This window comes from Neophocaena asiaeorientalis, unplaced genomic scaffold, assembly GCF_003031525.2.
Source record: "Neophocaena asiaeorientalis asiaeorientalis breed wild unplaced genomic scaffold, Neophocaena_asiaeorientalis_V1.1 scaffold240, whole genome shotgun sequence".
NCBI classification, from domain to species: domain Eukaryota; kingdom Metazoa; phylum Chordata; class Mammalia; order Artiodactyla; family Phocoenidae; genus Neophocaena; species Neophocaena asiaeorientalis.
In genome coordinates this window covers 2,678,190-2,705,632 of record NW_020185331.1, presented here as the reverse complement: position 1 = coordinate 2,705,632, position 27,443 = coordinate 2,678,190, and the positions used below count along the sequence as shown (strand labels likewise).

Here is a 27,443-nt window from a genome sequence, read left to right as displayed (position 1 = left end):
CTCTTCTTGGATTGGCTAATACCATCCTGTTCCTTTTGCGTCAGAAACTCGCGATTGGTTAACCGCGTTGCCAAGTTCCGGACGCGGCTCGACCATTGGAGGCCGCGGGCCCGCCCCTACCGGCTAGGTGAAGGTGAGAGTCTCCTCCAGTCGCAGCGGTTGGACCGGACCGAGCGGCTTCAAGCGCAGAGTGGAAGCTTTCGGCCGACTCCAGCTTTCTAGCTATGGCGCCTCCATCAATCTTTGCCGAGGTTCCTCAGGCCCAGCCGGTCCTTGTCTTTAAGCTCACTGCTGACTTCCGGGAGGATCCGGACCCTCGCAAGGTCAACCTGGGAGTGGGAGGTAAGGATGCAGTGCCCAGGAGTGTGAGCAGCCTGGGAGTGGAGCGGGCCTAACCCTGGCTGTGGGGACCGTAGGAGATAACCAGGTCCAGCTTAGCTCCGTCGGAGAGGAGGAAAGATCCATGAGGCTTAGTTCAACCTGCCCATTTTACAGATGGGCATATGGAGTCCCTGGAAAAGGGAGATGTATCAGTGTACACACAGAAAAGGTGTAGCAGTCAGGGCACAAACTCAGTTTTTCCGATTCCGCATTGTGTGTTCTTTATACTGTATTCTTTCGCCTCTTAAGAAATGGGGCGGCCAGGGATTGAAAGGAGAGGGATAAAAATAGGAAGTCTTATAGGCTTGGAGTCCTGGCTGATGGGGAATGGAAAAAGGAGAACTCTTAGCCCTAGGGAGCTCTGGTCTGGGTCGGTAAATGTTTGAGGTATCAATCAGGTAGTTTACCAAGCCTTGTGCGGGGAAGACTGAGTCTTGGTTTTGGCCCCAAGGAGATTAAAATCAGCAGGTGTTAAGTGATGTAATAGAGATCTAAAATGCTTCTGAGACAGGTTAATGCTCCCTGGGGATCTGGGAAGAATGTTCTGGCTCTCACAGATGTGGTGGGAATGGTAGAAATGGTGGTAGAGATGGTAGAAAAGAGAGGAAAGAGTGTGGACAGTAGAAGTTCACTTTCCACACATCCTTGTCATCATTTCTTGCTTGTATTTCTTGGACAGCTCAGAGCATGGGCCTCAGTTTTTCCTACTGCCAAGAAAAAGATTTGGACTGAAATGCCTCTGAAATTCCTTTAACTCTTATCTTAATCTTACCTGGTGAATTTGTTATTTCTGTCACTGTCATTTGGATGTTTGAAACCACACCAACACTTACTCAACCACATAGAAAGATGAGCCAGGGAGAAGAGAATGAATAGGACAATGTTCTGTGCTAGGGAACAGACTTAGAGCAGAAGGACTAGAAATTTCTGAAAGAGAAAATTGAACTGTTTTGTAGCAGAGAAGCAGTGGCGAGAAGGAGGTGCAGAATCAGGTGTCCCACAGTGACAGTGTCTGTACATAGAACTTGTTAAAGTCTTCACCAAGGAATATGCAGGAGGGGTGAGGAAAAAGCCATTAAAAAGTGATGGTTTGGGCTTCCCTGGTGGCACAGTGGTTGAGAGTCCGCCTGCCGATGCAGGGGACACAGGTTCGTGCCCCGGTCCGGGAAGATCCCATATGCCGCGGAGCAGCTGGGCCCTTGAGCCATGGCCGCTGAGCCTGTGCGTCCGGAGCCTGTGCTCCACAACGGGTGGGGCCACAACAGTGAGAGGCCCGCGTACCGCAAAAAAAAAAAAAAAAAAAAAAAAAAAAAGTGATGGTTTGTTGAACCTGGGTAATGGGTACATGGGCATCCATTATATTATTCTCACAACTTTTGTGTATGTTTGAAATTTTCCATAATAAAGCATAAAAAAGTCAATTCAGAATGCATAGTTTCATCCACAGAGGGAAAGTAATGTTTTTAGCAGGCAGCAAAGTGGAAGTAATATTGAAAGATTGCCTTGAATTGAGTTGGAGTGAGCACTATTCAAGCTCTTAATTTAAAACCAATCCAAAACCTCCAAGTATTCCTTTAGGGCCGGATATATCGTGAAGAACTAGTATTGATATTAATCCAAATACATGTTTTTAAAACCTTAGGTTTCATTGGCTCAATTACCCTTGAACTATCTTACAGGATTTTGGTGAGGATTAAATGCGTTTAAAGTGCTTAGAACAGCCTCTGGCACATAAGTAGGAGTTATGTGAGTATTAGCTGTTACTGTAGTTGTTTTCGCATTTCTTTGCATAAAAGATATTGAATAAAAATTTTCAGCTCAAGAACTGCAAAATGAAATAATTTCTGACATTGGTTCAGAAATAAATTGCTAATGCATAGAAAAAGCACCCTGCCAGCCAAGGCCAGAAGTGATTGGCTCAGAAGCATATTCTGCAGCCCGGATAGTGGTCAATTCAACTGTGAAAGTGCCTTTGTCATGTTTTCCTGGAACCGAGGAATTCTTTCTCTTTATTACAAGCAAATGATTTATGCAGTTAATTGCATTTAGTGCTTAGGATGACTCTGGAGGGTTGTTTATTACTATTACTGTTTTAGAGGTAAGAAAGCTGAAGCCCAGATTGATGAAGCATTTTGGTCGAGATCACATGGCTGTAGTTGGTAGAGCTGGGATTCTAGGCCACATTTCTCAGATCCCTAGGTCTCTGACCCCTTCTCTATTGGGCACCTTCAGGTTGTCCAGAGGGAGCCAGTGTATGGTAGTGGAACAGCCAGGAGACCTGGGTACAGGCCCAGGCCTGCGGTCCAGTGATGTGACCTTGGGAGTGTTATTTACATCCCCGGACCCAGTCTGTTAAATGAGGAGCCAGAATGGAATGACCTCTCTCTAAAATTATACTCTAAGATTCACTAGCATGTTACATGACTGTAGTATAGAATAATAATGTTACTGGCTTCTTCAGATGACTGAGAATTAAGTGAATAATTATGTGTGTGAAATATAAATGAAAAGTGTTGTATAAATGTTATTTTCGATGATCACTGTGACCCGTCTTTTTTGTGGATGGCAGGTGCTCAGATAAAGGTCTCATTAAAGTATAGTAGAATAAGAAGTCTCTTTACGGCTTTTGTATGTCCTAGCTCTATTTATACACATACTGAAGTATATCCTTTGTGAAGGAAATGTATTGATAATTAATCTCTGACTTTGGTGAAGATGCCCTTTTTTTTTTCTAAGTTAAGATAAAGCTTAATGGAAGTTAACCAGCTCAAGTTCTAATGACGTTGGACATTTAGAACAAACTGCAACTATAATCTCATTAGCTCATTCCTACTTGCAGATAGTTTCCCCAGAGATTTTCTTCTTGCTGTGACTATTTGCATAATTTCCATATACTTAGAGCAGAGCATCACATTTTTCACTGTTAAACATGATGCTCTTCGAGTTGACTGTTTTAGCGCTTCGTAAAGTTTCAGACAAGTGACTTTAGGGGCAGGGGAGATATGAGTTCATTCAGCCTGATGCAGCCTGAAGCAGGACATTTCTACATAGACTTCAGTCTATTCATCATGTAAACTTAGCTTTCTTTTGTTCCAGGTAGACTGTGCTTGCTTTCATATTTGTTGTTGTTTTTAATATGGGTTCTTAGCATCTTCAAATAAAGTTGTGGGAGCGACATGCTGTATCAGGTGTGTCTGAGTACCCCCGGTCCTCTCCGCAGGACCCTAGTTGGAGAAGGGCCTTAAAGAGGCATATGTGCATGGGCTGTTGGGTAGGGATGGATGGGGGAAGTGGAGATCTTAGGAGGAGGAGGAGAGTGATGGTTTGATCATCTAATTCTCCGTGTTCTTCTGGAAATGAGACTCACCTGCAGCCTGTATGACTCCTCTAAAAGAGCTGGTCCTCAGGGAGAAGGGTGTGGTGTGTGGAGCTGAGGGGCATGCTGGTAGGTAGAAAGGCCCCTTGCACAGTCAGTCCTCTGGGACCTGCTGGCTTCAGGCTTTCCCTAGACATCTCTTGCTCTTTAGAAAAAGCACAGGGATCCATGAACTTAATATTAATAGTATGACAGCCTAACTCTTACAGTTCTTGTGATCTTGGGCGAACTTTTCTGGCCTCAGTTTGCAGATCCCGAAAATAGAGATCATAATATCTATTTTGTGAGTTGTTATAAGAATTAAATGAAAGTTAAAAAAATGTGAAGTATTTAGCACAGTGCCCTGTATGTAGTAAGTATTCAGCAACTCCTTGTTATTACCATGGCTTCAGCCACCGTCCATGTCTATAATTATGAAATCTTTCTTTCCATCCTGGACTTCTTCCCTGGATGCCAGACCCATATTCGCTACAGTTTGCTGGACACGTTGTACAACCACTTCAAATTCAACGTGTTTAAAACAATGCATGGATTCCACCCTCCCCTCAATCTTTTCTTTTTTCTTCTGCTTTGCTCTATATCTTGGTTGCCCTCTCCCCTGCCCCACCCCCACTAGTCTTTATCCAGACTAGAGAGAGACTTTGGAGGTTGTCGGTGACCCTTTCATCAGTCCCATGTATATTTATTTGGTCACTAGGTTCTGTCTTTTTTACCTCATCAATTTATTTTGAATGTCTCCCCTTTTGTTTATCCCCGCGGCTGCTGCCGCTGCTGTGATTCAAGATTTCACTATTTCCTTCGTGGATTATTGCAGCAGCCTCCTGACTTCACTGTCTGCTTCTGTCCTCCTTCCAGTTTATTTTTCATCATGTCACTCAAATGATTCTGTTAAAATGTACAGCTGTCCATGTCACTCGCTTGCTTAAATGCTTTCAGTGGTTTCCCCATTGAGACAAAGTTCCTTAGAAGAGACCCCAAGACTCCCTGAGCCATTCCTTGCTGTTTCTCCATGGATCTTACATCCGAGCCATGAAAATGCAGATCCTCAAGAACCTCATCTCTTCAAGCCTCTGGAGCCTTGCACAAGTGTTCCCTCTGTCTGGAAAGTCCTTTTTCCTGTCTTTTAAACTCTTATTCATCTTTTATACTTCATCTTCCCTGCTCACTTACAGGAGAACTAAGGACTCTATGCTCTATGTTTCCTGGAGGGAGGCCAAGACAGTATCTTGTTTTATCTTACCCATCTCTGTGTAGCTACTTCTAGCCAGTACCTGGTTCATGGTGGATTCAATAAGTAGCTGTCAAATGAGTGAGATAATGAAAGAATGAATGAGAAACTCATGGGTCCAACAAAACAGGAATAAAACCCCTCTGGGAGAGCAGGAATAGTGGTTGTTGGTAATGCTTAACCTCATTGCTCCAAACGCCCAAGAGTAACTGCAGTTCTCCTTCAGTAGGGCAGTGAGACAAGGCATTGGGGATAAATCTAGAATTGAATCTGGGAGAAACTGGGCCGTGAAGAAGGAAGCAGAGGTGTGAATTGGCCATTTTCTCTTTTGTCACAATATGGACACAATGCCTCCCTGCCTCCAGTCCTATCACAGGATTTTTTAGAGTTGCACAGAGTATACATTACTGGTAAGAACAGTGGTACTATGGCTTTATCTTTCATATTTTATTTATTTATAATACATGATTTACAAATGACATATCATAAATATATGTAGCATAATTATATATTAACCATCCAAACACAGATGGGAAGCATAATAGAACTAGTTTTTCACAAACACCCATATTCTTGTACATCTAAACAGTATCCCCTCTGTGTAGTGTAGTCCATATATACTGCTATTGCTCAAAGTTTTCCGAAAACCCTCTTTTAGAATGGCCTTCAAAGCATGTTAGACCCATGTAGGAGGCCATCTTTTTATAGCTGTTCTCCATTAATATTATTCAGTCCATTCACCCACCTACTTTGCTGGACATAATACAAGTACCATTTTCAAAAATTAAATTTACTTTCAAAGGACAAAGATTTGGCATCATTAAGGATATTCAAAATAATGAGATGTCTCCTCTAAAAACAATTCCAAGAATATTTTGAACAATGGTAGCATTGTGATCATAGATGGGGTGATCTACTTCAGGGAAAACGATCACTTGGGAGTCATTATTTTGGTATCTCTTTGAAAAACCAGACCAAATCTCAACTGATAAAGTAGACTTTTTGAACTTGTTGAGAGGGAGGGACTTTGGTGGGCCAGGGGGTGTACTGTGAGTGATTTGACAGCATTGTGAGTCAGATCCATCTACCCAGAGACTGGTTGTTGGTTAGTGGCTGTCAGTCTGGAACTCTCTCCACATTTTTATTACTAGCTTGATGTGCTTTTCAAATTTGCAGATGACACATTCCTGGAAGGTAGGGTTAGTTGATGGAGTAGAAGACAGATGCAAAATCAAAATATCTTATAAAGTCTTATTTGTTGTCTGACTTTTGATCTAGTGATTTTACATCTAGAAAAAGTTTTCCTAAGGAAGCACTCATGAATGTGTAAAGTATAAGAACATTAATTACAATGTTTATATTAGCAAATAGTCAAAAGCAACACAAATAGTTAATAAATTATACATAGAAAGGAATATTGTCTAGCCACTAAAATTGTGTTGTAAATGGCTCATACATATGAAAAATGCCCAGTTGCCTCCACAATAAGAGAAATGCAAATTTAAACTACCCTGAGATAGCATTTGGACTCTTAAATTGGCAAAAATTCACTCAGTGGCTGTGGCTGTGGGGAAGCAGACACTCTTGTACATTGATGGCAGTGATGTACACTGATAACACCCCTGCCCTATGGCAGCAATGTACACTGATAACAGCCCTATAAAAAAGGCAATGTGGATATATCTGTCAAAACTACAAATACACAAAGTATGCTTAAAAGTAATATATTTGCATTTAAACTTTTCATTGATTGCTACCAGTATTCTTCCAATCAGTTGTTTTAACCATATTTGTCCTACAACCATGTGTTGTAAAATGAAAATCAGTTGAAAGTAGTAAACTAATGTATACCCTCAAAAACAACAACAAAATTACACATACACGTACTTCTCAACCTACTCTTCCATTTTCAACCCTGCCTCTTACAGCTATATTTACATACATGTAAGATGACATATGTACAAGGTTCACTGAAGTATTGTTTTCTAATAGCCAAAGATTAGAAACAACTCAAATGTCCATCGACAGGAGACTCACAAAACAAATTATAGTACATTTATCAGTTATGCAGCTCTAAAAAGAACAAAGACAGTCTGTGTGCACAGACTTAAATAGTTGATGATGATGAAAGGTATTCATAATGTGTATTTAATAAGTGGAAAAAAGCATGTTGAAAATTCTGTATAAAAATGGCACAATTGATAAAAGAATATACTCATGTAGAATAAAGTTTAAAAGGCTGTACACCGAAATTTTCATACTCCTTATCTCTGAGTGCTGGAATTACATGTTAATCATAATGTTTATTATTTTCTTTCTGGGCTTTTCTAGATTTTCTACAGTCAACATGTGTTGTTCAGTAAACAGTATCAACCACCCTAAAAAAGTGATTTAAAAAAAAAAGTCAGGGATTAATGTTGAGCAGAAATCAACAAGATAAAGAAGAATTACTTTAAAAATTTGTTTCACTGTCACTTGCCAAAGTATAGGCTTATTGGAGACCTAAACAGTCCAGCAGAAGCAAATCCCTGTCAGGAATCCTGCTCAGAGAAGTCACTGGCTTGGATGCAAGCCAAAGCAGCTGCCCTCTCAAGCTATACTCTCAAAATGATTATAGGGTAGTATAGGAAAAAAAATCTGATAGGTTAACTCAAAGTAGACTAAAAATACTTTTAGCATAGAAGAAATGCTTAGAAATTTGCTGTAATTAAGATTAAAAATTATGAAACAGGTAAACTTAGATCCATAAAAGTGTGAAGCAGAGGAAGTGAGTGGTAGGAACAGTCAAAATGGTAAACACTGACTGATGTCAAAAAACAGCAAGAGGACAAAGATGTGTTTAAACTTGTTGTTCGATGATTGTGTAACCAGTTGTGGGAATCTTCAGTCACAGGTGTTTCCTTGCCGTTTGTCTCATTTCTGTTCTTACAGGACAAGAGGAGGAGGTGGACGTCCCTCCGCCCTCCTCTCTCTCCATGTTTATGTTTGAAGGTGCAGCGTTCATGTGAAGTAGCACCGAACCCTTTTCTTGGGGAGATGCAGAAGGAAGGCGATTACTGGGCCAGTGGTCGTAGAGACCTCAGTGCCCTAGTGATATTGACATAGCATTTGTAAGGTATTTTTAATTTGCGGAGTGCTTTTGCTTGCACTTTCTCACTCAATCAGGCTCTTTGATGTCCCAGTTTTATTTCAGCATTCTACTTTTTGGAGGTCACATATTTAAGAACTATAATTTCCATAAGGATAGGAAACTGTCCTTCTGCCTTCCCAGCACCTAGCCCGGTGCCTGGCCCAAAGCAGGCAGTCAGTAAGTGAATGAACTTTAATTTCCCTCACAGTTCTGTTTGGATTGGAAGGTGGTAGAACTCTCCCTGTTCACAGCTCCGAATTCTTCCTTGGACGAAGCCTAAGACTCCTCCATTGTATGTCTCTTTCCCGTGTCCCAGCTTATCGCACGGATGATAGCCAGCCCTGGGTTTTGCCAGTCGTGAGGAAGGTGGAACAGAGGATTGCTAATGACAGCAGTGTAAACCACGAGTACCTGCCCATCCTGGGCCTGGCAGAGTTCCGGACCCGTGCTTCCCGCCTGGCCCTTGGGGATGACAGCCCAGCTCTGCAGGAGAAGCGGGTGAGTTTTGGGTGAGGATCTATTTTTTTCTAGAAACTGTGAGGGTAAAAAGTGGTTAAAAATTAGGTGTTATGTCTATTGAACTGTCAGTGAATAAGGGTTTAAATAGTGTGACCTCAGGGACTTGATAGCACGAATAACATGCTTTTGTATAAAGCACAGCTTCTTCAGTTGTTCACTTTTGCCCAAGAGATGATTGGATTTCAGCTGCTGGGTTTGAAGCAGTCAATGGAAATGCCAGCCAAGGGAATTTAATGGAATGATCAAGAGATTAGGGTCTGGACCCAGCTCTGCCACTACTTTTGACCAAAGGCAAGTCATTTGCCCCTCCAGCCCCTATGTCTCATCTATATGTTAGGAGAAGACTAGTTTATGGTTCATGGTCCCATAAGGAGCATTTGCATAGGGGATCATTCAAGGGGCCTCTGAGCTCCCTGAAATTTTAGGCAGAATTCTGTGTGTATGTGTATTTCTGGAGAGAAAGTTCATAACTTTTATCAGATTTTCTGAAGGAACCTATGGCCCCCGAAAGTCCAAGAGCCACTAGTCTAGATGCTCTCTGAAGATCCTGCCAGTTCTAATATTTGATTCTTCTAGCCTTGATCTCAGCTTCTCTTCATTTAAATGCTTCCTGGTATGTAGTCTATGTATAACTAGAGATACATGGAAGAGAAATGCATTTGGGGAGAGTCTGTATGTGGCAGAAAGTGGTGTGATAGAGATTATCAGTGTTGTAGGAATTCAGAGAGACTGACAAAGGCTGGAAATGGGACTTGAGCCGAACCTTGGGGAATGAGGCCAGGACACTGGTTCTCAACTGTGACTGTATCACCTGGGAGGTTTTAAAAACATTCTGATGGCTGGATCCCATACCAGACCTGTTAAATCAGAATCTTGGAGGGTACCACCTTTCTCTGCCCTTTTATTACCTTTCCCTACAATTCCCTTCCCTTCATGGGTATTTTTTAAAAGCTCCCCATGTGACTGCAAAGTACAGCCAAGGTTGAGAACCGCAAAGTACAGAGGAAGAAAAAGGAGGGGTATTTGTTTGGAGCAGTAGGAGTCCAGGGACAGAGGTTGGAGGTGAGCAGGTCTAGGTTGTAAAGAGACCTACCTGATACGGGCTGGGAACATGCTGGATAGATCAGGGAGGCTGATTTTGGCAGCCAGGGCAGGGGAAGCCCCTTGAAGTTTTGCGCAGAGAAGTTACCCAATAAGAGTGTTTGAAGAAGATAAACCTGGCTGGATGAGTAGGAAAGGGAAGAGCTCAGGTTTTTGCAATAGTCCGATTAGGTATTGTGCAATCTAAACCAACTTCCCTAATTGCTCTGCTAGGCAGTGTCAGCCCCGCTGAGCAGCCTTCGTGCATGAAAGAGACCACATCTTGGAGTCACTGATTTCTTTCCATGCTGTTACCCAGATGCCCTGATAAGCAGAATGGGCAGGGTAAAATGAAGGCTGCACACAGGCACATTCTTATGTATATCAGGAGACCTGGAGGCTCTGCGTGAAGGTCTTGGAACTCAGATCAGTGGTTAGATAAGTAATTAACTTGATGAGGGTTTTGTCTGGATTGGTATAAGAGACTGTAACTGACTTGCCTCTAGGAACAGAAGGAATATGGGTAGAAATGGTAGACTTTAGAGATTATGGGTGGCATTGGGAAGTTGCTCTGAAAATCTAGGGTTTCCACTGAGGGAGAGAGAGAGTCCTGATGAAGTTTGAAAATGGGGAACTTTGGCGACTGGAGGTGATCTTCTGAGACGTTGTTGATAAATTAGTTGGAATTCCATTGCTGACAAATGAAAACAGAGGTTCTGTGTTGGGGAGCTTCTTCCTCTAAGACTATACATTTCTTATATGATGCTTATTAACTATGTTGGCAGATAGATGCTTGTTCCTCTGCCCAGGAACAAAATGCTCGCTTAATACTGAGGCTTGGGGCTATTGCTTGTGGCATAGAGCCCTTCCTCTTAGTCTAGTTCATCCTGTGTTATGTTTTTGATCATAGAACAAATTTAAATGGGCCCCTGTAAATATTTGAAGATTTTTACTTTTTACTTTTTGTGTGTGTGTGTGTAATGGTTTAGGATACCATCTTGGCATCTACAACACCCTGGGTACCAGTTGATACTGAGCTCTGAGCACTTGCTCTTTCCCTGGACCATCCCCAGGTGACTATCTTAGCTCAGCCCACCATCATCTCATTTGGATTCTTATAATAGCCTCTTGCCTCTAGTCTCTTCCCCATTCTAGTACATTCTGCACAGTGCAGCTAGAATGATCTTCCTCAGCAAAAGAAAAAAAAAGAGCTAATTGTGTCACCTGCTTTCCCTCTCACAGACACACAGTAGCTCCTCCATTATCTACAGGGTAAAATGCAGACTCTGACCTGGGCATGCAGCATGTTTTGTAGCCAGGTGTCATCCTGTTCTTGCAGTCACTCTTGCTCCCATCCTCTCAGGGGCCTGCCATCCTAAGAGCCTGCTGTTTTCTAGACCTTCCGAGCCTTGCCATGACTTGGCACCTTTGCCTCAGCTGTTCCTTCTGCTAGGAATGCCCCCTTCACTTCTCTGACTCCCCAGTCCCCACCTCCAATTCCTTCAAGACCTGAGCAAGGGTCACTTCCATGCTGAATCCTGAGCTCTCTTAGGCAGAGCTAGTTGTTGGAGTGCTCTGAGTCATCACAGGACTGTGCATTGCTTGGGAAAAGCAGTACTTACTGTGTTTAATGTACAATTTTGTAAGCCTGTCCCTCCCGCAAGACCCTAGGTTCCTCCAGGGCAGGGGTGATGGCTTATTTACTTACTTAAAAAAAATTTTTTTTTGTGTGTGTGTGTGTATGGTGTGAAGTATGGTTCTTTTATTTATTTATTTATTTGGTTGCGCTGGGTCTTAGTTGCGGCCCATGGGCTCCTTAGTTGTGGCACGTGAGCTCTTAGCTGCGGCATGCATGTGAGATCTAGTTCCCTGACCAGGGATCAAACCTGGGCCCCCTGTACCGGGAGCACGGGGTCCTATCCACTGTGCCACCAGGGAAGTCCCAATGGTTTACTTATTTACCTCATGAATCTTCAGCATTTAGCTCCTAGCCTGGCACTTCAGAGATCTCAGATGTTTTAATTCACTCATTCGTTCAGTCAGCAGATGTGTGCTCACCACTAGGCACTGTTCTAGATGCTGGAGCACAGTGGTGACCAAAACCACTGCCCGGCTTACAGTTTTGTGGGGAGAAACCGACAGTAAACATAATAAATAGGAACATTATATAGTGTTTTGAAAGATGATAAATGCTACAAAAACAGAGCAGAGGAAGGCATATTAGGAGTGCTGAGGGTGGGAGTGAGAGTGGATACAGTTTTAACTAGGGTGGTCATGGTAGAAACAGAAATGACATTTGAGCCAAAACTTGAAGGAGGTGAGGCATGAATGAAAGAATGAACCAGAAAACAAACAGTAATCATGTCCTCTCTTAGATTTTTCTTCTCAAGATTTTACATTACCAGGTCCATCAACCATTTTGAGGAGACCTGTCTTCTAGACTCGTCACTGCCGCCTTCTGCTTTTCCATCTTCAGATCTTAGAATCCAGACCAAATGTCCAATTGTCATCTGCCTGGTAACATTTCAGCTTCTGAAATTACTGAGCCACTGCAGGTAGGAGGGCTTGTGGCGCATGAGATGGCGTCCCAGTTTCCTGCTCAGACTGTTGGCTCTGGGAGACTTGGGGCTTTCTCTGTGGCTCTCACCTTGTCAACACTGTCTTCTTCTTCATCTAGTTCAGCCCATGTTTCTTTAGTGCCACATGCCAGATACCACATGAATTGCTAGGAGCACCCAGATCAATGCATCATAGCCTTGGCCACAAGCAGCTCCTAAACAGCTCTCCTGCTCCTCACAGGGAAGTCATTGCATCAGCAAATTGTGATCTCAGACAAGTGTTCTAGAGCCCAGCAGGGATTCCTTCAGGCAATTCATGGCTAAATTGGGAATACAGATTGCTGGCATAGCTTTCTGCCAAGTCTTACTGGATTTCTCTTGTTCTGGATACTCCTGTTTAGCCACCCAGGTCCAGTTGCCTGGCTCCCTTTGAAGTTTGTATTTATTTCCTTTGCTATTACGATTTTTTCCCTTCATCCCAAATACAGGATTTTCTTGAGCTTTACAGCTATTTGCCAAAAATCAGTTCAGAGAATGACCGAATTGACATATTATTGATTCACCAGAAATTCGTTTCCGCTAGTTGCTGATATAGTTTAGAGCCACCTGTGTTTCACTGAAGCCATCTAGTGTAAAATATATTTTTAGAGGGAATGATAATTTCTTGGGAATTTAATATGTCAAGTGTCATATACATCATGAATATCAAGAATTAGTTACAGGGGATTCCCTGGTGGCGCAGTGCTTGAAAGTCTGCCTGCCGTTGCAGGGGACGCAGGTTCGTGCCCCGCTCCGGGAAGATCCCACATGCCGCAGAGCGGCTAGGCCTGTGAGCCATGGCCACTGAGCCTGCGCGTTCCGGAGCCTGTGCTCTGCGACGGGAGAGGCCACAACAGTGAGGGGCCCGCGTACCGCAAAAAATAAAAAAAAAGAAATAAAGAATTAGTTACTGTTAGTGAAGTGGGTTTATCTCTTCCAAACACATTTCCAATCTAGTCTACTGACTTTGTGACTTCTTTTAGTTAATGACTTTGCTTTTTGGAGTGGGAGAGAAAGGGTGGAGTTAAAAGCTGAGCACAGGAGAGGGCAGACAACAGAAGCAAGAAGAACTACAATCCTGCAGCCTGTGGAACAAAAACAACATTCACAGAAAGATAGACAAGATGAAAAGGCAGAGGGCTATGTACCAGATGAAGGGACAAGATAAAACCCCAGAAAAACAGCTAAATGAAATGGAGATAGGCAATCTTCCAGAAAAAGAATTCAGAATAATAATAGTGAAGATGATCCAGGGCCTCGGAAAAAGAATGGAGGCAAAGATCAAGAAGATGCAAGAAGTGTTTAACAAAGACCTAGAAGAATTAAAGAACAAATAAACAGAGATGAACAATACAATAACTGAAATGAAAGCTACACTAGAAGGAATCAATAGCAGAGTAACTGAGGCAGAAGAATGGGTAAGTGACCTGGAAGACAGAATGGTGGAATTCACTGCTGCATAACAAAATAAAGTAAAAAGAATGAAAAGAAATGAAGACAGCCTAAGAGACCTCTGGGACAACATTAAACGCAACAACATTCGCATTATAGGGGTTCCAGAAGGAGAAGAGAGAGAAAGAAAGGACCAGAGGAAATATTTGAAGAGATTATAGTCGAAAACTTCCCTAACATGGGAAAGGAAATAGCCACCGGAGTCCAGGAAGTGCAGAGAGTCCCATACAGGATACACGCAAGTAGAAACATGCGGAGACACATAGTAATGAAATTGGCAAAAATTAAAGACAAAGAAAAATTAATAAAAGCAGTAAGGGAAAAACGACAAATAACATACAAGGGAACTCCCATAAGGTTAACAGCTGATTTCTCAGCAGAAACTCTACAAGCCAGAAGGGAGTGGCATGATATACTTAAAGTGATGAAAGGGAAGAACCTACAACCAAGATTACTCTACCCAGCAAGGATCTCATTCAGATTCGATGGAGAAATCAAAAGCTTTACAGACAAGCAAAAGCTAAGAGAATTCAGTACCACCAAAACAGTACTACAACAAATGCTAAAGGAACTTCTCTAAGTGGGAAACACAAGAGAAGAAAAGGACCTACAAAAACAAACCCAAAACAATTAAGAAAATGGTCATAGGAACACACATATTGATAATTACCCTAAATGTGAGTGGATTAAATGCTCCAACCAAAAGACACAGGCTTGCTGAATGGATACAAAAACAAGACCCATATATATGCTGTCTACAAGAGACCCACTTCAGACCTAGGGACACATACAGACTGAAAGTGAGGGGATGGAAAAAGATATTCCATGCAAATGGAAATAAAAGAAAGCTGGAGTAGCAATACTCATATCAGATAAAATAGACTTTAAAATAAAGAATGTTACAAGAGACAAGGAAGGACACTACATATTGATCAGGGGATGCAAGAAGAAGAAATAACAATTATTAATATATATGCACCCAACATAGGAGCACCTCAATACATAAGGCAAATGCTAACAACTATACAAGAGGAAATCGACAGTAACACAATAATAGTGGGGGGCTTTAACACCTCACTTACACCAATGGACAGATCATCCAAAATGAAAATAAATAAGGAAACAGAAGCTTTAAATGAAACAATAGACATTAGATATTTATAGGACATTCCGTCCAAAAAGAGCAGACTACACTTTCTATTCAAGTGTGCACGGAACATTCTCCAGGATAGATCACATTTGGGTCACAAATCAAGCCAAGTAAATTTAAGAAAATTGAAATCATATCAAGTATCTTTTCTGACCACAGCGCTATGAGATTAGAAATGAATTGCAAGGAAAAAAACACAAACACATGGAGGCTAAACAATATACTACTAACTAACCAAGATATCACTGAAGAAATCAAAGAGGAAATCAAAAAATACCTAGAGACAAATGACAATGAAAACACGACGATCCAAAACCCATGGGCTGTAGCAAAAGCAGTTCTAAGCGGGAATTTTATAGCTATATAAGCCTACCTCAAGAAACAAGAAAAATCTCAAATAAACAATCTAACCTTACACCTAAAGGAACTAGAGAAAGAAGAACAAACAAAACGCAAAGTTAGCAGAAGGAAAGAAATCATAAAGATCAGAGCAGAAATAAATGAAATAGAAACAAGGAAAACAATAGCAAAGATCAATAAAACTAAAAGCTGGTTCTTTGAGAAGATAAACAAAATTGATAAACCCTTAGCCAGACTCATCAAGAAAAAGAGGGACTGGACTCAAATCAATAAAATTAGAAATGAAAGAGAAGTTACAGCAGACACCGCAGAAATGCAAAGCATCCTAAGAGATTAGTACGAGCAACTGTATGCCAATAAAATGGACAACCTGGAAGAAATGGACAAATTCTTAGAAAGGTATAACCTCCCAAGACTGAACCAGGAAGAAGTAGATAAATGACCAGATGGCTTCACCGGTGAATTCTGTCAAACATTTAGAGAAGAGCTAACACCCATCCTTCTCAAACTCTTGCAAAAATTTTCGGAGGAAGGAACACTCCCGAAATCATTGTTGTGGTACATATATACAATGGAATATTACTCAGCCATAAAAAGGAACGAAATTGGGTCATTTGTAGAGATGTGGATGCATCTAGAGACTGTCATACAGAGTGAAGTAAGTCAGAAAGAGAAAAACGTATATCGTGTATTAACGCATATATGTGGAACCTAGAAAATGGTACATATGAACCGGTTTGCAGGGCAGAAATAGAGACACAGATGTAGAGAACATACGTATGGATACCAAGGGGGGAAAGTGGCGGGGGCGGAGGTGGTGGTGGGATGCATCAGGAGATTGGGATTGACATGTATACACTGATGTGTATAAAATGGATGACTAATAAGAAAAAAGAATAAATCAATTAAAACAAAACAAAAAACCCTCCCCAAAACAAAAAAAAAAAGCTGAGCACAGGAAATATAAAAACTATGCTTGGGAATGTCTTTACTGATATCCACATGCACTTGTCACATATCCATGATAACTTTAAGTCCCTGCTTTAAGGGAGACCTTGCTCATTTGTATAGGAAGTATCAACATTCCTATACAAAGTGCTGAGGTATTTGAAATGTGAAATAATGAATAAAGTTGACATTCAGCTTAGCTGATGACAAATCCATAAAAAATGAATGTACATTTAGGTTACATCACCTTGGTCGAGATTTGCGTAAGGAATCCAGGTAGGTCACAGTGTAAAGCCCAAACCTTTAAGGTAATGGGAAGCAACAGGTACACACTGCTATATTTAAAATAGATAACCAACAAGGACCTACTGTAATAAATGAATGAATGAATGAATGAAATTATTAAAATAAAAAGAAAATAAAGTAATGGGAAGGGACCAGTGCTCAGGGCGGACCACTTTGAAGAACCACATCTGATGCACAGTGACCTTTTCCATCCCAGTCCACTGCCTTTGCTCCTCTCTGCAGTGGATGCCGTGCTCAGTCCCTCGTTTTCCTGAACGTCAACTTCACTTCTGTTTCACGTTTCAGGCGATGTTCTTTCACAGATGCTCAGATCTCTGAATATAGATAGAGCAGTGGGGAATAATAGTGATAATTGGTATTATTGCCTAGTTCCTAGCTTAAAGGGAACTTCTGCTCGTGATTCAGTGTTCTTCATGAAGCTGACTTACTCATCATGGCTGGATCTTATTTTTTTTTCTTTTTAGTTATTTTTAGGAAGTCTCATTGCTTCTTTTTTTACCAAGCATTTATATCAGAAATAGCTATATTGTTTTCTCCTGTTATGATGATCATTTGGGTGATCATTTTCTCTATCTAGCAGCATGATAAATTTTATATTTCTTCTCTCTTTTTTTTAAAATAGGAGAAAATCAAAGTTTAATAACACATATACGTGGGAGAGGTCCAGGAAAACTGACTCACTCCTATATTTGTTAATAATCATGCATTCATGGGATGACTAACTTGACCAAGGGAGTATTTTTATATGCACTATTGGATTAATACTGTTCATCAGTATTTAGGAAGTTAGTATCAATATTCATGAAAGAGGTCTCTTTTTTTTCCCTTTGTCATCTTTCAGCATTGGTGTTGACGTTAGTTTTTTTTTTTTTTTTTTTTTACAGATTTTGGAAGCTTTTCTTCTTTAGGAAGATTTTTTTTTTTTTACTTCTTTATTGTGGGAAATTTCAAATATATACAAAAGTAGTTAAAACTGTAATGAACAAACCCCCATGGATCCATCAGCTAGCTTCAACAATGATCTGTATTTGGTCAGTCTTGTATATTCCCCCACCCTCCCTGCCAAAACTGAATTATTTTATAGCAAATTACAGACATCTAAATATATTTTTTAAATTATTAAAAAATTTTCCAAATAATACATGAATACATTCTCCTTATTTTTTAAAAAAACAACTTGTAGATTAGGCCAAAGTCCCTTTGACCACTGTTCCCACATCCTAGGCCCCTCCCCAGAGGTTGCTGCTGTTATCACATTGGCGTGTGTCCTTCCTTTTCAGTAGACATTCTTATGTGATCTTTCTCTTTCTTTCTCCTTTAGACATATTAAGCAACACGTAATTAATGACATTTCTCTACTGAAAGAGTTACGCTAAAACCTAATTAGAAGTGTGAAGGGGCAAAAGCAAAGATGTTTAGGCAGAACAACAGAAGTAGGGCCTAGTGACTAGATGTAGAGTGAGAAGGTCTGGATTTATACCCAGCTCTGCCGCTCACCAGCTGCGAATCCCTTGGCGAACCACTTCTCTGAATCAATTTCCTCATGTATAAATTGGGGATCTAGAACTTACTTTACAGGGCTGTGTGAGGGTCAAACAAGAATGTGTGTGAAGGTATTTTGTAAACGGTAAAATGTAGGACTTTTATTATTGCCCAGGTGAGGCCATTTTAAGATAAGAGGAAGCTTCAGGAGAGGAGAGTAGTATTTGCATATAACCTTTGTTCTGTGAGAACATTTCTAAGGATTAATAAGCCTTTGTCATAGCGATGAGAAAGGGCATTGCAGACTGATGATAGCAAGCTCGGAACATTATTTTACCGGCTTCTGTTGGAGGGCAGTTTTGATCTTGGGATGGGTGCAAAGGGATGAGTTTGCTTTGCAGGGCACACTCTAATGTGCCCGAGGTATGTCCTAGGGCCTAGGTATGTCCTCCACCTCTGTGTTCAGAGGGACACTCCTTTGGGGGCCAGACTTCCAGACTTCCTGGGTGAAGACCTGACCTTTCTGCTGAGTAGCTGGTAACTTTGAGCAAGGTGCTTCACTTCTTAGCCTTAGTTTCCTCGTTTGTAAACATGGGCAAATAATACTTTTTCATGTAGTTATGACATTTTATAGAGATAACACATTTAAGGAAGTGCTCATCATTACCATATTTTCCCTAATATTATCTGACCTCACCATTAAATAACCAGTGACCCTGCTTCTTCTCTTTCAGGTAGGAGGTGTGCAGTGTTTGGGGGGAACAGGTGCACTTCGAATTGGAGCTGAGTTCTTAGCGCGATGGTACAATGGAACAAACAACAAGGACACGCCCGTCTATGTATCCTCACCAACCTGGGGTGAGTCCTGTAGCTGTAGCGAGAGGAGAAACAGAGAAGCCAGAGGCATTCTCACATACTGTGAGACAGCTATATTGATGAGGTCCTATGGAGGCACATAGCCCAGACTCTGGGGAGTGTGTGTGTTTTGGGAGGGCTGGTGGTAGCAGAGGAAGCCTTCCTGGAAGAAGTGGTTTCCGTGTTTAGACTTGAAGGATGAGGATGGGTCGGGGCCGGCAGGGAAGGAATTATCCTCATGAGTCTCACTGCTTACACTGAAAATGTAACCCAGCCCTGGATCAACTAACATGGGAATGGCTTGAGCAGTGGATTATGGTAGTACATGGGTAACCTGATGCTTAAATTCAGATTGGGACTACTTTATCCCAAGACTCTTGGTGAACTTGTGTTTTAGTGTATATTGAGCCTTCCCAGAGGAGGGAGGTCCCACTGTAGTAGGATGTAAGTCAGCATGACTAGACTGGTCAAACTTGTTCTTGGTCACAGTCATTCCTCTCAATCTTAACCCCTCACCTCCATGTCACCCAGTGGATGTTGAGCCTTTGAGGGCCCTGGAAGCTGCCTTGAGTCCCTTCTGTTCATGCCTCCTTGTGTTTGTAAAACATTTAACATTTTACCCCTTTGCTTGCAGAGAATCATAATGGTGTCTTTATTGCCGCTGGATTTAAAGAAATTCGGTCTTATCACTATTGGGATGCAGCGAAGAGAGGACTAGACCTCCAGGGTTTTCTGAATGATCTGGAGGTGGGTTATTAGAAGAAAAAGTAGACAGAATGCTATGACGTCAAGAAGAGCAGGGAAAAGTCTTTGGATCAGTTGATAAGTGAGAGAGTCTGAGACACCCTACTCAGGCCGGATGGTGGTTTCTGAAATGGCACGTAAGGAGGGAGTACCTGCCCTCTGTGCCCCTGACTCTGCCCCCCATGTCCCTGCTGGTGTCAGAACTTACATAGCTTCCTTCTCCCCAGAAAGCTCCCGAGTTCTCCATCTTTGTCCTCCACGCCTGTGCACACAACCCGACTGGGACTGACCCAACTCCGGAGCAGTGGAAGCAGATTGCCTCTGTCATGAAGGTAAGTCTTTTCAGAGCATCTCTTAAAATAGTGTGTATTAATATTTGATGTATTCAACAGCAGTACCTATTTACGGAAGAATTTGGAAAAATGGAGAAAAGCCCAAAGAAAAAAATAAGTACTAACTATAAATTCTATTACCCAAAGAAAGCCACTGTTAACATTTTGATATACAGAATGTCAGGCTCTTTTCTTTTTTAATTTTTTTTAGTGTAGTTATACATGACATGCATGGCTATGTCACAGTACAGATTGATTAAATCAGTTGATGGCCATTTCGTGCCCAGGTTTCTTACTCTTGTGAACAATATATGTAATAAATCTCTTTTTTTTTTTTTTTTTGCGGTACGCGGGCCTCTTACTGTTGTGGCCTCTCCCGTTGTGGAGCACAGGCTCCGGACGCACAGGCCCAGCGGCCATGGCTCACGGGCCCAGCCGCTCCGCAGCATGTGGGGTCCTCCCGGACCGGGGCACGAACCCGTGTCCCCTGCATCGGCAGGCGGACTCCCAACCCCTGCGCCACCAGGGAAGCCCCTAAACCTCCTTTTTATTATTGCTTTGGGATAACTTTCTACACTGGAATTTCTAGCTCAAGGTGTATATATTCTTCATTAACATGTTTAAAGAATACTTCTTGATAAACTATTATGTACCAGGTGCCATAGGAGGACAATAGTGAACAAAGCAGAGGTGGTCCCGCCCTCAGAGCATACAGCCGGCTTGGGGAGACAGCCACGTACTGTGAGACAGCTGTGTTGATGGGGTCCTATGGAGGCACATAGCCCAGACTCTGGGGAGTGCGTGCATTTTGGGAGGGCTGGTGGTAGCAGAGGAAGCCTTCCTGGAAGAAGTGGTTTCCGTGTTTAGACTTGAAGGATGAGGATGGGTCAGGGCTGGCAGGGAAGGAATGTTTCCTGCAGAGGGAAGAGCACCATCAAAAGCCCAAGGCAGAGGTCATGGTCCATATGAGGAAGTAAAAGTAATTCGTGGTACGGGCTGGAGTTCCAGGGGAGGGGGCGAGTGAGTGATGAGGCTAGAGAGGTAAATGGGGGCCAGGTCCTGTGCTGAAGCCTCGGACTTTATTCTGAGGGCAGTGGGGAGCCCCTGGAAATCTTTGATGTCATGGAGTGACATGATCAGATGTGCCCTTGTTGGCAAAGCAGCATCGTGACACTCTAGGACAATATACTTAAAAAAATAAGGTTTACCGAAGTTAGATTTGTTGGTTGGTATTTAGGTGAACAGAGAAACAGATGTAAAGTGGAGTTGGATGCAGAAAGGAAAGAGGTAGGAGAAACGGACAGGGTGAGACATTCCTTCCAGGCACCAGTTGGGGAAGGAAGGCCGGTGTCTGAGGTTGGTTCCAGGAGGATTTCCTGCCCTGACTCACTTTCCTTCCTCACAGCGCCGGTTTCTGTTCCCCTTCTTTGACTCAGCCTATCAGGGCTTCGCATCTGGCAACCTGGAAAAAGACGCCTGGGCCATTCGCTATTTTGTGTCTGAAGGGTTCGAGCTCTTCTGTGCCCAGTCCTTCTCCAAGAACTTCGGGCTCTACAGTGAGTGCTCTCATGAGTTACAGCCCAGCTGCCCCAGCCTCGCCGTCGCCCCCGGAGCCCCAAGGCTGATTCTCCTCCTTCCTTTTAGATGAGCGAGTGGGGAATCTGACCGTGGTTGCGAAAGAACCTGATAGCATCCTCCGGGTCCTTTCCCAGATGGAGAAGATAGTGCGAATTACGTGGTCCAATCCCCCTGCTCAGGGAGCACGAATCGTGGCCCATACCCTCTCTGACCCTGAGCTTTTTAATGAATGGTAAGGGGCTCAACGCCGATGGGCGAAGCGTGGGGATGCAGAACAGTGATTGTCCCATTACATTTAACTGTCTCTTCCTTTTATGCTGGCAGAGGCAGGACAAAAATACTTGAACCTCTTTTGAGTGTCAGTTATTATTTCTGTAAAATAGGGCTGACACTTACACATGTGTGTAACAGAGCACTGGGAACATAGGAAGGAGGCCCTCAGTGAATGGGAGTTTCCCCCACTCTCCCACCACCCAGGCTTCTTCCCCTTAAAGTTGGGAAATACAGGGAGGAATTTCTGATAGAATAGAATATCTAACTCCAAGTTAGTGCAACAATTTTGGGGCTCTTCATTCTTATCTAATTTATATATTTTTCGTCTTATTTTGAAACAGTAATTTTTTTGTAGTAGCTAAATCTGCAATCTCTACTTAATTACACCTGATAAAATATATTATCCTGTCTCAAGCAGCACCTAGCTGAAGAAAATATATTATCCTGTCTCAAGCAGCACCTAGCTGAAGTCTGAGTTAAAACATAAGTGGTATTACAGCCAGTATACCTAAGACTAGCCATAAACTCCATCAGTAAATAAAGTCCTTTCCTTCTGCCTAGTAAGTCTATCTCTCTGGTCTCCTTATCCACCCATCCAGGCATCCACATACCATAATAGGCAGGTTGTGATCATGTTTTCAGCTTACAGATTAAATTACATTTAAAAAATGTTTCTGTTTTCGTGTACCATCTCTCCTGTGTGGATTGGTATTCATATTGCTGTCCACTCAGGACAGGTAATGTGAAGACAATGGCTGACCGCATTCTGACCATGAGATCTGAGCTCAGGGCACGATTAGAAGCCCTCAAGACCCCTGGAACCTGGAACCATATCACGGAGCAGATTGGAATGTTCAGTTTCACCGGGTTGAACTGTAAGTGGCCCCACCGCCTCGAATGCTCACTGTTGGACACAGCACTCCTCACAGCCAGTGTTCTTGGGCTTGGCTCCCTTAGCTGTTGCCCATTTGGTCAGCTATGACTTTGAACCAGAACAAGTTAGATTTTCTCAGTGTGCCCCGCCCATCTCCTGGACTGCTTGGGTCTCAGAAGAGCATTGTTGTGGTCTACCCTCCAGAACATAACTCAGATATTTTCATTTTTATGGGCTTGGGAAGTGGCTCAGAGCCAGCTGGGAAGTAACAAGATTTGTACCTTGGAGCCTTGATTTATGAAACATCTTTTATAAATGCTTAGGCACCTTTTGGGTTTTCCTTAACCTTAAGTATAAATATTACATATGATTATCAAAGAACCTAATTTCTTAACAGGTCTTTCCTAGTCTCCAAGCATTGCCTAGGTTACAGCATTCTCTTTTCACTTCATAAATAAGAATTTAGATTGGTAGTTGGAATTAAAAGTCAGTTGACAGTCTAGCAGGCAGCCATGCACGATCTTGGTCCGCCGTCAGTAGGGTGTATCAGTGATTGGCCATCCCTTCTGATGATAGAGGACTCATTCATTTAATAAGTAATTCCTGAGCACCTCAAGCCAAGCCACTGGTTGCGTGGTGCAGATATGACCTCCCTGTGGAGCTTGTGTCTGAGTGGCTCAGGGGACAGATGTGTGCCTTTGGGTAGTCAGTAGAACCTCAGGTACTGGGAGGTACTATAAACCAGGGCCATCAGAGTGCCTGTTTGAAATGGGCTCAGAAAAAAGCCAAAAGAAAGGTGGTAAAGATTGTATATTGCAGACTCACTGAAACACTTTGGGGTAAAATGAGGCTAACCAAGAAAGTAAACGGATAGCTCAGTTAGCCTTTGGTGTTCTCACAGTTCTGGAATGGGGAATTAGTTCACTTAATTAAGGAAAATCATCCTTATACAATTTTTAAGATATTAAGTGTAATGGAAATGGTGTTTAGTAGTAATATTCTTTTTTTTTCCCCAGCCACATTTCTTTTATTTTTTTAAATAAGTTTATTTATTTATTCATTTATTTAATTTTTGGCTGCATTGGGTCTTCCCTGCTGCACGCGGGTTTTCTCTAGCTGCTGAGAGCAGGGGCTACTCTTTGTTGCGGTGCGCGGGCTTTTTGTTGTGGTGGCTTCTCTTATTGCAGAGCAGGGTGTCTAGGCATGCGGGCTTCAGCAGTTGTGGCTCACGGGCTCTAGAGCGCAGGCTTAGTAGTTGTGGCGCACGGGCTTAGCTGCTTGTGGCATGTGGGATCTTGCCGGACCAGGGCTCGAACCCATGTCCAGTGCATTGGCAGGTGGATTCTTAACCACTGCGCCACCAGGGGAGCCCTTTTTTTTTTTAATTTATATTTTTATGCAGCCGGTTCTTTTTAGTTATCTATTTTATACATATTAGTGTATACATGTCAATCCCAATCTCCCAATTCATCCCACCACCACCCCCCCACTTTCCCCCTTGGTGTCCATACATTTGTTCTCTACATCTGTGTCTCTATTTCTGCCTTGCAAACTGGTTAGTCTGTATAATTTTTCTAGATTCCACATATATGTGTTAATACACGATATTTGTTTTTCTCTTTCTGACTTACTTCACTCTGTATGACAGTCTCTAGGTCCACCCACACCTCTACAAATGACCCAATTTCGTTCCTTTTTATGGCTGAATAATAGTCCTTTGTATATATGTACCACATCTTTATCCATTTGTCCGTCGATGGGCTTGCTTCCATGACCTGGCTATTGTAAAGAGTGCTGCAGTGAACACTGGGGTGCGTGTGAGTAGTAATATTCTAAGAGCTCACAAGGTGGGGATGTCCTCCCATGAAGTATCCATATTGTCCCACTCTCCAGAGTAGGAAATTAGTTTTATTATGAATTGAAAAGTGGTGAGAATAGACCTGGGCTTATAACATAAAGTTATACTTTTAGAACTTGGCATTATTTACCCTTTTTAAAAACAGGGTTTGTTTTTTTTTCCTTCCGACATTTTATTAGGAAAAATTTTAAACATACAGAAAAGTTAGAGGACTTGAACCCCATGTGCCCGCCACATAGTTTCTACAATTCTCATGTTGTGGTACTTCCTTTTCTACATTTTATCTATCAGAACAGGGGCTTTCATCCTGAAATATTTTTAAAATTGGGTATGCCTATATTGGCCTTTTTCTAGGGAAAGAGTCCCTAACTTTTACTAGCTTCTCAACTGTGATACTCCCTTTCCCCATAAAAGTAGAGAAGTTTCATTTCTATTTAAGAAAATGGGGCGGGAGCCCTGTAACCACAACATCTACCTCTGGGGCATAGACTTTACAAGGTGCTGTGCCCGTGGCTCTGTTGATGTCTGAGGTTAGGCGCTCTTTCCTTGGATGGCTGTAATTCACATAGTTAAAGCCGATCAGGGCTACTGTGAAGGTGGCTTTGTTTGGAGGGGCCCAAAGGTAGCACTGAGTACAGGGTCTAGGTTTTTCACTTCCATACAGAGGCAGTATAGTATCCTGGCTAAGAGCTGAGAGCCGGGAGTTATACTGCCTACCTTAAAATTCCAGATTCACAGCTGACTAGCTGTGTGACATTGGGAAGGTCATTTAACTTCCATCTATGCCATCTGTAATATGGGGGCGATAAGGTTATTATCAAGATTAACTGAGCTAATATAAAGTGCTTAGAACACTGCCTGGCACCTAATGTTTGCTCCTCTGATGATTATGATTTTATTACTGTCTTAGTCTGCTTGGGCTGCTATAACAAAATGTCATAGACTGGGTGGCTTAAACAACAGAAATTTATTCCTCACAGTTCTGGAGGCTAGGAGGTCTGAGATCAGGGTGCCAGCATCAGCAGGTTCTGGTCGGGTTTCTCTTCCTAGCTTGCAAGTGGCTGTCTTCTTGCTGTATCCTCACATGAAGGGGGAGAGAGAGAGAGTGAGCTCGTCATGAGCAAGCTCTCTGGTCTCCTCTTATAAAGGTCACCATTCCCATCATGCATGCTTACCCTCGTGACCTCATCTAAACCTAACTACCAGCCAAAGGCGCCACCTCCTAATACCATCGCAATGGGGCTTAGGGTTTCAAAGTATGAACTTTGGAGGGACACAAACATTCAGTCCATGACAATTATTATTATCCTGATCCCTCAAATTGATGGTGCCTTAAGGGTGCTAATTACTTAGGGGAAAAAAATCAGCTAAAATTCTCTCATGGCTTTGCAATAAAGCAAAAAAAGCTCTAGAGATTGTGGCAGAAGGGAAGTACAGGCAGTCCCTTCCCATTACATACAGCAGCGTTTCTGCAAACTCATGGGAAAACCCTCCTGTGTGTGTGTGCATGTGAATGAGAGCTGAGATGTGCCAGGCCCGAGAGGTCTCTGCAGTGTTCAGCCTGCGGGTTCACACACACAGCATTTATCCAGCAACGCTCATCTCAGGGCCTTGTCCAATGTACTGTGAAAATGAAATGTCAAAGGGAAGTTGCTCTGGGTGCTCAGGCTTAAACAAATACAGGTGAAGGAAGAGATAAACAAAGCACTTCTTAACCAGTTTTTCATATCAATGGATTGTTCTTAAGTCTATGGGTTTGGTTGAGTGGATAGGGTGTCCCGGTGAACGTAACCTCCAAGGTTTGGTTGGGAGGTAGTCCCAGATTAAAATTCTCATCAGGAAGAACCATGTTAAACTTGCTGGGGATTAGGAAGTTAGCTCATAAGAGTAGTTTCCAGAATCTGCTGAGCGTATTTCTCACTGTGTCAGGTGGACAAAATAACTCCTATTGTTTTGCTTCTCTGTGTTAGGGGGAAGAAAGGAAATTGTCATTGTAATGGACTCTCTGGACCTCCATTACTTAAAGGATTCCTACTGCTCTGATTATGTATCTCTTTTGGTTTTCAACAGCCAAGCAGGTTGAGTATCTGGTCAATGAAAAGCACATCTATCTGCTGCCAAGTGGTCGGATCAACATGTGTGGCTTAACCACCAAAAACCTAGATTATGTGGCCAGCTCCATCCATGAAGCAGTCACCAAAATCCAGTGAAGAAACACCACCCAAACAAGCACCACCAAAGCGGTCCTCTGTCTCGTGTATTCCCTGCCTGCACAAACCTGGCTGTACACATCACAACTAGATTAGAGACTACTGAGGGACAGAAAAGCTGTTCTGGTGAGGTGATTTCTGTTTAAGCTGGCCCCACGGGAAAAGAACATCTCTTGAAAGGAAATGGGCATCTGGGATTAGAGCCCGTTTGGAGGCCAGAGCAAATTAAGGCTTTTATTTGAGAAGAATAAAAAGGTACTTTGTGATGAAATGTAGATGTCTTGCCCCCTCGCTGGAAGCAGGAGTATTGCCCATGTCACTCGTGTGCTCCTGTGTGTTGCTTTACTCTGTACAAATTCGAGTCCCAAAGATCAAGTTGTCTGAAGAGCCAGGTGTGATTGTGGGTGTCATTTGTGTCATTAAAACTCGTCATCTCGATCCAGAGTGTCTGTCTCCCTGCTCTTTCTGCATGGTTGTGTCCCTGTCCCTAAGCTTGAGTTCTTTAGAGTGACCAAGGTAAGAAATATATTTATATCTCACCCACACATTTAACTGACATGAAAGTTTCACAAAACAATATTTACCCTTGCTATGTGTAATGCATTCTGATATTTTCTATTCTATTCTATTCTATTCTATTCTATTCTAATTCTATTCTATTCTATTCTATTCTATTCTATTTCACTAAGGTAATAAAGTGAAAGTGCTGA

At 42.4% G+C, this 27,443-nt stretch overlaps 1 protein-coding gene across 1 annotated transcript; it reads left to right on the top strand.

Moving 5' to 3' along the window:
• Positions 1-97: 97 nt before the first annotated feature.
• GOT1 (glutamic-oxaloacetic transaminase 1) lies at positions 98-27,443 on the top strand. The gene is made up of 9 exons (XM_024734964.1): positions 98-342; positions 8,432-8,613; positions 18,744-18,867; positions 19,499-19,611; positions 19,836-19,940; positions 21,346-21,496; positions 21,585-21,750; positions 22,524-22,666; positions 26,594-27,443. Exons 1-9 carry the CDS (start codon positions 225-227, stop codon positions 26,731-26,733), a joined length of 1,242 nt encoding a protein of 413 aa, XP_024590732.1. The 5' UTR covers positions 98-224; the 3' UTR covers positions 26,734-27,443.